At 40.6% G+C, this 9,749-nt stretch overlaps 1 protein-coding gene across 2 annotated transcripts in view; it reads left to right on the forward strand.

Annotated features, from left to right (window-relative positions):
* nr6a1a (nuclear receptor subfamily 6, group A, member 1a) overlaps positions 1–9,528 on the forward strand; it is a 134,230-nt gene extending 124,702 nt beyond the window's left edge. For both annotated transcript variants that reach the window (XM_015041827.1, XM_015041828.1), the window contains 3 exons: positions 3,774–3,895; positions 3,981–4,133; positions 5,827–9,528. In XM_015041827.1, the coding sequence (XP_014897313.1) occupies positions 3,774–3,895; positions 3,981–4,133; positions 5,827–5,957 (406 nt within the window). In that variant the 3' untranslated portion in view covers positions 5,958–9,528. The remainder of the gene's footprint in view (positions 1–3,773; positions 3,896–3,980; positions 4,134–5,826) is intronic.
* The last annotated feature ends 221 nt before the right edge of the window (positions 9,529–9,749 follow it).

The raw sequence follows: 9,749 nt of genomic DNA on the forward strand, positions 1-9,749 counted from the left end.
ATTTTTCCGTTATAAATAGAATCACCATTTAAAACTGTCTTTTTGAATGTGTCTTTGTCTATGAAATTGATAATTGAAACAAAGTTTAAGAATAAAGCAAAACCAGAAGATATCTGTGAGGGGCGCTACAGCCATTCAGCAGCAGTGTGACATCTGTCGCTCTGCCTGGTACATCCCAGGTACAAGGTAACCCAGGTGGAGCTGTTCGCCCTGCTGTGTCGCCTGGCGGATGAACTGCTCTTCCGGCAGATTTCCTGGATCAAGAAGCTGCCTTTCTTTTGCGAGCTGTCCATAGAGGACTACACCTGCCTGCTCAGCTCCACCTGGCAGGAGCTCATCCTGCTGTCTTGCCTCACCATCTACAGCGCCCAGATCTTCGGAGACCTGGCCGATGTCACTGCCAAATACACGCCGTCTGATGATGAGCTGCAGGGGTGAGTGGCGTGGAGAGGTGTTGAGCTGCAGTAACCTTAAGTCGTGTTTGGTGTTACGTTGCTTTATTTTTCGCATTTGAAAAGAAAATTCTCACCGGTCTGAACTAGAACATAGTATCTACAGTACTGGTGATGAAATGACTTGACCAGTTTTTGTACAATGTCAAAGATGTCACTAGGAGCGATCACTTCTGACCCCCTTAAATCCACAGGGTTTTACAAACATACGACAGTATCTGTGTTGTTCCAGCTTCAGTTCTGTCTGGAACCAGGCTGCCAGCTGCACCAGTCAGCTGCTTTAGTTTGAATGTGTTGTGTGAAACAAACACTCAGAACACCCAGTCCTCTGCCAGAAGGCAAGGTTGGCAGCAAGCTAGCTGTGTGCTTATCAGCCTACAAACCACATATTGTGTTAAAAACAGGAACAGAACAACAGGATTCCTATCTATGCTTGAAAGTGTAGGAGTTGCTTTTAATATTTCCCAGCTTTGGAAAAGTACAGGTTAAAGTGAAACACAACTTTGAAAAAACATTTACTCTCTTAATATGGTTCTCCACATAAATAGATTCACTTTTTCTATTCTTGATATACAATAAAAAAATTGTTATTCTCAGTGGGAAACTTTGTAAAAAGAAAAAAAGACTAGAACAGTTTTCAAAGCTGCAAATATATTTTCTTGTGAATAGATTTTCTTGTGAAATAGTCAGCAGGTAGAGATAATAAAAACCCTGACACAAGTCCTGGCATGTATTGGAAGTTTACAAATGTTGGTTTTATAACATAAAATTGTCCCTCTGACTGCCTCCGACAAAAACAACTGAAAGATGTGAAGGAATCATGTAGGAATCCTGGAACGTACCCAGAAGGCAATTACTCACTGCTTTCTTTATAAAGTTATTATTAAAGTAAGTAATTTTTTTCTCATACAAATATGTAAAAAATTTACGTTGGATGACACATGTATTTACATTCCACAGTACAGTTAAATGGTAAACAGCTCGTATTTAAAGTGCTTTATCATGTCCACAGGACCTCAAAGCGCTTCAGACTACATTCAGTCATTCACCATTCACACACACACACACACACACACACACACACACACACACACACACACACACACACACACACATTGATGGTGGTGAGCTACTGTTAGTAAATGCAGCTGCTCTGGGGCAGAGCAAAGGCTAGGCGAGGCTGCCGTGCACCGTAGCCACTGGGGCCATCAAAGCCACCGGGGGCCACCGGGGCCTCTAACCACCACCAGCAGCAGGCAGGTAAAGTCTCTTACCCAAGTACACAATGACAGAGGCAATGGGGATTGAACCGGCAACCTGCCGACCACCAACATCCCAAGTGTCCCAAGCCTTAATATTTGAATGTTATTCATAATGGATGTGTTAAAGTCCCAGTCCTAATTGAATCATGTTTCACTAGATGGCAAAACGGAAGCCAAATTGATGTATTGTTTCTTATTAAAATGAGGAGCACCAGCATAATTTCCACTCTCTTGAGCTCGCCTGAATATAAGCCATCTTCAGTTTCCTCCTGCATACTAATCCACTGAAATAGAATTCTCTGTTTAGGGTTGGAATTGAACAGCCTCAGAATCTACACACTTCCTCAGTTTCTCTTCAGTCTTGATGTAAACACCCATATATTAGACAGAGTGTTCAAAATGTTTGAAAAAAGTTCAAATAGTCCATAAGTCACGGTATATATTTCGGAAATTACTTAACAACCCTTCCCAGATTGATGGGTAGCAACAGTTGCTTCTCTAAAACCATCACTGTGGTGTTTTCTGAGTGTTAGAAGCCACCTGTATTCTCCATGTTAGTTGACTGAATAAACATCTGCTATTAGTACAAGTATTAGTTCCAGACGAGATTTCTTTTAAATTATTAAATATTATCAGAACAAAGATACAAAAATATCAAAAGAATGTTGTAAAATTACTTAGAAAAAGACATTTTAATGAGAGTATTTAATCCTGATGTATTAAAAGATCAAGTAGGTTCTATTAGTAAAACTGACACCAAAGGATAACTTCACAAGGTCCTCAACATTAATCATTTTCATTTTTTTATATTTTTTGCCAGTCATTGTAAAATTAGCACTTCATTCTTCTAATATTACGACTTTATTCTGTTAACGGGTTTATTGTTGTATCGTTGACTTTTTTCTCATATTATTACAACTTTATTCTCGTAATCAAATTTTTTTTCGTAGCCTTAACCTGATACTTCATTGTACAGAATGTTTCACTTCAGTAATAGTTTAGCAGAGCTGTTCATTGTCAGTTTTGTTGTAAATCCCTGTTATATCACTTAGCCTTTATTAATCAAACGACCACAGAAGAAGCTTAATTTAACATGGTTTCTGTTTTTACGGACATGAAATGCTTTAGCCGGAGGAGCCTTCAGATAAAGCTGCTGTGATCAGGGTCGTTGGCTTTGCAACATTTTCATGAATGTCAGAACTCATTGGGGCGGGAGTGTGTGTGTGTGTGCGTGTGTGTGTGTGTGTGTGTTATCTCACTCATTACAATAATCAGTGTCTCCCACGGCTGTCTTGTGCAGGCTGTTAGCATCCACAACATGTTGGCTTTCCCAGGTAGCCTGCTGGACTTCTGCCCTAATGATTCACCAAGAAGGATGTAGATATCAGGAGTTCCATGTTCCACGTTACAGAGGCGAGTCGTTCTGCTCTGGGGGCCCTGCGTCTCTCAGCAGGGACATTATTTTTCTTGGTGAAGGGCCAGAGCAGGAATCTGTGAACAGGAGGACTCCCTGAGCCAGAGCTGTGACTAGCACCGTCTGGCATGAGAAAAAAACAGCAGGTAGAATGGGATGAGGGGTGGAGGGGGGTGGAGATGAATGTGTAAATCATGCTTGAATTATCTGACTTTATGACACGCATCCCTGTGATATATGGTGGTGCTGCGCCGCTCCGGACAGCCGGCCTTTGAGTTTAGGGCTTTCAGGAGGGGGGGTTGATTTACAGCAGCGATGGTTAACGTTGTCATAGAGATTAGGAGTTTAAGAGCCACAGAATCAGGGAGGCGATGATGAGGAAAATTAAACTTCATGAATGTTTCTATTTCCTCCAAAAATCTGTGGGAGAAAGAGATGTTTTCAGCTCTTTGAGTGGATTTGACAGAATCCTCCCTCTTTTCTGAAACAGACAAAATACTGTGAGCGTTTGTCTCGCAGTAAAAATACCCAAACATTTTACTGGATCTGTAAAAATGCAGTCATTTTTACAGATTCTGTGTAGAGAAACAAAACCATTTTAAGCTTTTCTGTCCAACTGTCAAGTGTGTTCGTGTGATCCCACAGCTTCAGTGAAGATGGGATGGAAGTGATGGAGAGGCTGATATATTTGTTTCGCAAGTTCCACCAATTGAAGATCAGCAATGAGGAGTACGCCTGTATGAAGGCCATCAACTTCCTCAACCAAGGTGATAAAGAGCAGCTGTCTGCTGTCCCTGAGTCCAAACTGTCGTGACCATGTAGCATGACCATAACGCTGCTGTCTCTGTCCAGATATCAGAGGACTGTCCAACGTCTCCCAGCTGGAGCAGCTGAACAAGCGCTACTGGTACGTGTGCCAGGACTACACCGAGTACAAGTACCCGCACCAGCCCAAGCGCTTTCCTGAGATCATGATGTGTCTGCCCGAGATCCGCTGCATTGCAGGTAAGGCCTGAGGCAGCCAGAGCGCAGCACACCATTCCTCAGACATATTTCTAGATCCGAATTCCAGAGGAAAGGGTCTAACCTAAAGCTGTATGTAACTTTTACACAATTATGTTTTTTCCATATTTGTTAAAACTGTGACCATGTTGGAACAGTATGACACAGATCATTTGTGAAAAGATGGATCTCCTCCTTCTCCATGAGCTATAGCTTCCATCTAAAGAAATGCACAGGTCCCAGTCAGAAACAACCAATCAGAGCCAGGAGGAGGAGCTTAGCTCTGTCAGTCAACGTCATGTACTCACTGCTCAATGTTGTAACGGCTAAGAAACAACTTAGAGTTCCTGGAAAACTGTTTATCCGCTGTCTTTGGTGCCATGCTAACTAGCTTTAGCATTGGTGGGAGGCTGTGTTGTAGTTAACCAGGTGCTGCGTAGAAAAGAGCAGGCAGGGCAAAGTGATTGACAGCGCTAAGACCCTCCTCCTGACTCTGGTTGGCTGCTTCTGTCTGAGCAGTGTGTTTCTGCAGTTAGTGGTGGGAGGAGCTGGAAGAAGGCAGAAGAACTCAATGTTTTTCACAGATTGTCTGTTTCATACTGTACTGTCATGACATAATGGTCAGTTTAACAAATATATAAAAGTCTTTTACATATATATTTTACTAAAAGATATATATTTTATAAAAGCAGCATATAAAGCAGAAACAGCAGCGGTCTCTCATTCGGATCCTGCCAGTCAGGTTGGGTTTCTTGGGAATGGGATTAGTATCAGACCTGTGGACGACAAGTGTCACAAATTACTTTTGATAATTAATTCATGGCTCCATAAAACAGAAAATGCTGCCATTGGGGACAGGAACAGGCCAACAGCAAATTCAGATGTTTTCAGCATCAGATTTAAAATACCCAAGCTTCCTCCTATAAGGAGGAAAGACTCCCTACAGAAAGTCAAGTGATTATTTATATTGTGTTTAAACATTTAACTTGCACAGAAGGTAATTTAACTTTACACAAACTGATTTATTTAATGTAATAATTACTATTCCTACTGGCTCAATTACTTATTGATCTGCGTAGCTGAAATAAAAAGTTTTATTTCTTTATATGTTAAAGTTAGTGAAATTTAAGGATGTTTTTCTTTGACCAATCAGGTGTATTGAGTGTGTAAGGTGTGTGTGAGAGAGAATTTTCAAAACATATTTTTTTCAGGTTTTATTTGACTTTGTTCCTGTTATGTAGAATATTATCACAAGACATTTTTAATAACAGTGAATTGAGATGTTTGATTTGTTTGTATCTCTATAGTGCGGGTGGCCTCTTTTATTTTGAAACTGAACCCAAACACACCAAAGTCCACATCACATCTACATCTACAAGCATAACTGAACTTCTTCCTTCTCCCTCGCTAAAACTTTTTCCTGACCTCGTTATCTACTTGTCTTAGTGTTGACAATTAGTAGCAAAGCACCTTTTTGTTTGTTATCATGAAATTATTTTGTCCTTCCTACCTGGAGCAGAGATATTGATCCCTGATGCCTCCTGACGTCGGCTCACAGATCTAACGGTTCTGTTTAACTTGCTCTGGTGTTCTGATCATGGAAGGTTACCTACAGGAAGTTGCTGAAGGATAAATGACTGAGGATGTGATGTTGTGTCTCTGAGTTTGACCTGCCTCTGTGTGGTTGTCCTCCCAGGGAAGCTGGTGAACGTCCCCCTGGAGCAGCTCCCCCTCCTGTTTAAAGCAGTCTTGCACTCCTGCAAATCCAGCCTGACCAGCTACCGGACCGGCCCGTCGCCCTGCGCGACCGCCCCCTCTGGAAACTAACCTATCCCGACTGCCGAGCCTAGGGACCGGTCTCCCCTCCTGTGAATGTGACAAGCAGCTAGTTCTTTTTTTTTTTTTTTGTAATATTTTTCTTTATATATTTATTACACGACAGAGCTGAATGTATGCTGATTTACACTGTGCACATCTTCTGTACAAAACAAATGCTCAAAGATGCATTGGTCTTTGGAGTTTACAAGTGTATATCCAGTTTGCTCAATGTGTCGCCGTTGCCATTGTTAGACTAGACTTTAAAAGAGCTTATTTTATTCAGACAGGGCAGCAGGACACATTTGTGATTTGTGACTACCTCAGGAAGATGTTGTTGCTATTTTCAGGTACCTTTTCTTGCTTTGAAATGAAAAGTTGCCTGGTCTAAAATCAAACCTGTGGATGCTTTGACATCTCAATCAGAGACTGAATGTTCAAATGAGCTGCAGAAATCAGAGTTTAGAAACATCAGTGTTGTGTTGCACTGAAAATGCAAAATCCATTAGCAGAATTTTAGCTACTTTATATGCATGGACTCTCAGTTATCCTGTATTCGGGAGGCGGTCCTGTCCGTTTAACATTCCATGAGTTAAGTTGGCCGTTGTTGGATCTGTGGGATCACTGAAAAAGGAGCATACGGGTATTTTTTACAATCATAGACTAGGGATGTGAGGCTTTATTGCAGGGGAAGGGGAGGGTAGCTAGGTTTGCTGTTTTTGTTTCACTTTTCTTTCTAGACCAAAGTGTTATGCAATGCTTTCTTCAAACACCCACTAATGGGTAGGGAGCTGACAGCTCAACAAAGAATGAATATATATAAAGGAGAACTTTCTTATCAATGAAGGATGGTGATAAGAAATTAATCAATATGTAACAGAGGAGAGACCCTCAGCCGGGCAGACAAACTGGTCACCAAAATTCCACCTTAATGCTGCTAATCAGAGCCACGTTTCAGTTGCAAGAAGTGGCTTCAGTCTCACAGGCTTCAAACAACACTGCCTTCATGTGGAAGCTTTCACTTTGTTCTGAAAAACCAACAAATGGGCTGCAGTCAGAGCAGTTGGTTCACTAAAGCCTCGTCATGTTGGTGGAGCTCTGTCAAGAACTTCACAATAATCACATTGTCAGTAATCATGTGACCGGAACACAAAGAGAATCCATCAGTTGGATTCCCTTTAATGTCAGCCTCCAACATAAAAGGCTAATGTTGAAAACCATTTTCACACGACCCTGGACGGTAAAGTCTGATGTGTGATGCATATCAGGCATTATTCTAATGTAACTGTTGTAACCTCTTGTATCCTTTTACACCAGCTGAGCTCTTAGTTGTTTTCTTATATGTCAACCAGCTGGAAGTTCTGCAAAAACACCAAATCTCACCATGTTTGTGTTTTAGTTTCTCAGTATACTTGAAATGAGGCAAAACTAACTTCTTGCTGCAGTAAGATACAGGAGCTTGTTGTAAGTCAATAATTCCTTAATATTGATGAAAAGTGCCAAAGGCAGATTATTTCACTTATAATCTGTTTTACGAGTAAAATAATCTGTCAGTGAAACAAACTTTTTCATCAATATTAGGGAATTGATTTAGAACAAGCTCCTATGTATTGCTGATCTATCAGCTAGTTTTATCTTATTTCAAATTGATTAACATATTTGCATTAGAAACTAGACAAAAATATTTGGTAAGATTTTGTGGTTTTGTAAATCAAGCCAAATATGATAATGTTGATATTTAGCAGATTTTAAGGTCTAATAAGAATATTTTTTTAAAATGGCATGGAATTAGAGGTAGACTGGGAAAAAGCCCCAGGTTTTCCTAGTAGCTCCATGTTTTTGAAAGGTTGTGTTTGCTGTACTGAACCAGTTCACATATGTTCATCTTTAACAGAACCACAGCAGAGACCGCGTTAATCTGATGTAATGTTTTAGACGGGGCGGAATCAGCTGGAAAATTGGAATAATGCTGCATTCACTGACTTGATCTTAGCGGTCAAAAACATCCAAACACATTTTGACAGCGTTCCGGATGCAGGTCGGGAAGCTGCATGGATTCTCTTTCTGTTCTGGTCACAAATCAAAACTCATACAGCTAACAAGACTTGTGGTTCCTCATGTAGCTCCAGGTCTTCCTCAGCTGCAGCAACATGATCTAGCAGCAGAGGCTGTGCAGTAAAATCCTTACAGCAGGTTATAGAAGCTACAAACAAATCCCAATTTGCTCTATTCCTACAGCTCTCTTTTTTGATTTTGTGGTTGGAAGAAAATATCCAACTTTACCTAAAAGTCCTGATTGTTCACAAGTAAAACCAGAACTTTCTGGCTTGCAGCTAGCACTGAATGCAGCATTTGGTCGAGCATGTTTTTCTGATCCAAACCTTGAAGTTTTAGAACAACTGACCGTGAGCTGAAATGTAGCTCCTGATGGCGGCCCACGTCTTAAAGAATCAACGTTGAGTGATGGAATTTAGGTGACCCGCGTCTGGATGAGCCTCTGGGACAGATATGCACATTGTTTTAAAAGAATAGCCATAGACAAAAAAAAGGTCTTTATTTTTAAAATGTGAGATGATCATTTCAGACCGCTTGAATATTTCCTCGTGGATTCTTCGGGGTTTTCGCGGTTTCACAATATGCGAACAATTAGAAGCGCAGGAAGATGCTGTTCTTGCAACAACTTTTTTTTTGTTGTTGTTGGAATTTTTTTCCTTTTTTTTTTTTGTTTTTTTTTTTTTTTTTTTTTGCACACACCGATGAGGTTCAGAGACCTGGACGCTTGACCATGGCTGCTGCCCTCCCAGTGTGTTCCTCTGGCAGGTCCCTGCAGACCTGGATCTAAACAGGGTAAAGTGAGTGTTTTATGTTGCATTCAGGAGTTCCTCAGTGACTGTGCTGATGTACCTGTAGTGTTAGTAGATGTAGGTTTGGGGACATCGTAGGTCCTCTTTTAGAAAATGTATTTTTTTTCTCCCCTTTTTCACAGTATTTCACTCAAGCTTTGAGAGACAGTGGTTGTAGTCTGAAGGTGAGGACTGGGGCGGGGGTCCTCTTCACCTCCCCCCATGTCTGACAGATGCCACCTGTCCTCCTCCAGTCAGCCTTCACTCCAGCCTTGCTGTGTGAAATGTGTTTTCCTCTGTAGTTATTCTGAATGTTTTCAGGGTTTTTTTTTCTTTTGTTGTGCTTTCTTTTCTTTTCCCAGTTTTTTTTTTTTTTTTTGGCAGTGGGTCAAAACGATCTCCATCCTATTCAGAAGTTTTAAAAAGATGTTCAAACCAAACTCATTCCCTTGTGTCGTTCATCACATCGCAGCAGACGGTGGTTCAGAACTCAGAAAGGAACAGCTCTGGACTCGAGGAGATTTTCTGTTCAGAATGTTTTCCTCTAGACATGCAACCTGTTTCTACGTTTGACTGATCTGGAAAATTGTGTCGTCTACCTCAGGAATCAGAGATATACGGCAGCACATTAGGGCCATCATAGAAAAGAACTGAAAAGGAGTACATTTCCGCCAAGAAACTCACAAATGTTTAGATTAATGTCAGCAATTTTCCAGAAGAGACAATGAAAAAAGTTTTTTTTTTTTTTTTTTTAAAGGGGAGAAAAAGAAGGGAGAATTTTTAGTTTTAAAATTTCCTGACACAATAGTCTTAAATTTTCTAGAAAAATTTTCTGAGAATAACCTCAAAATTTCTGAGTGTTTATGGCAGAAATTTACTACTCTTATTTTAAAATCTACAATGGTTAATAAGCCGTCATAAAAATGTGCTTATTTTGCAGCCAATCTCCTTGTTTTCTGTT

Source organism: Poecilia latipinna, unplaced genomic scaffold, assembly GCF_001443285.1.
Source record: "Poecilia latipinna isolate Pla-1442-1.1 unplaced genomic scaffold, P_latipinna-1.0 Scaffold570, whole genome shotgun sequence".
NCBI classification, from domain to species: domain Eukaryota; kingdom Metazoa; phylum Chordata; class Actinopteri; order Cyprinodontiformes; family Poeciliidae; genus Poecilia; species Poecilia latipinna.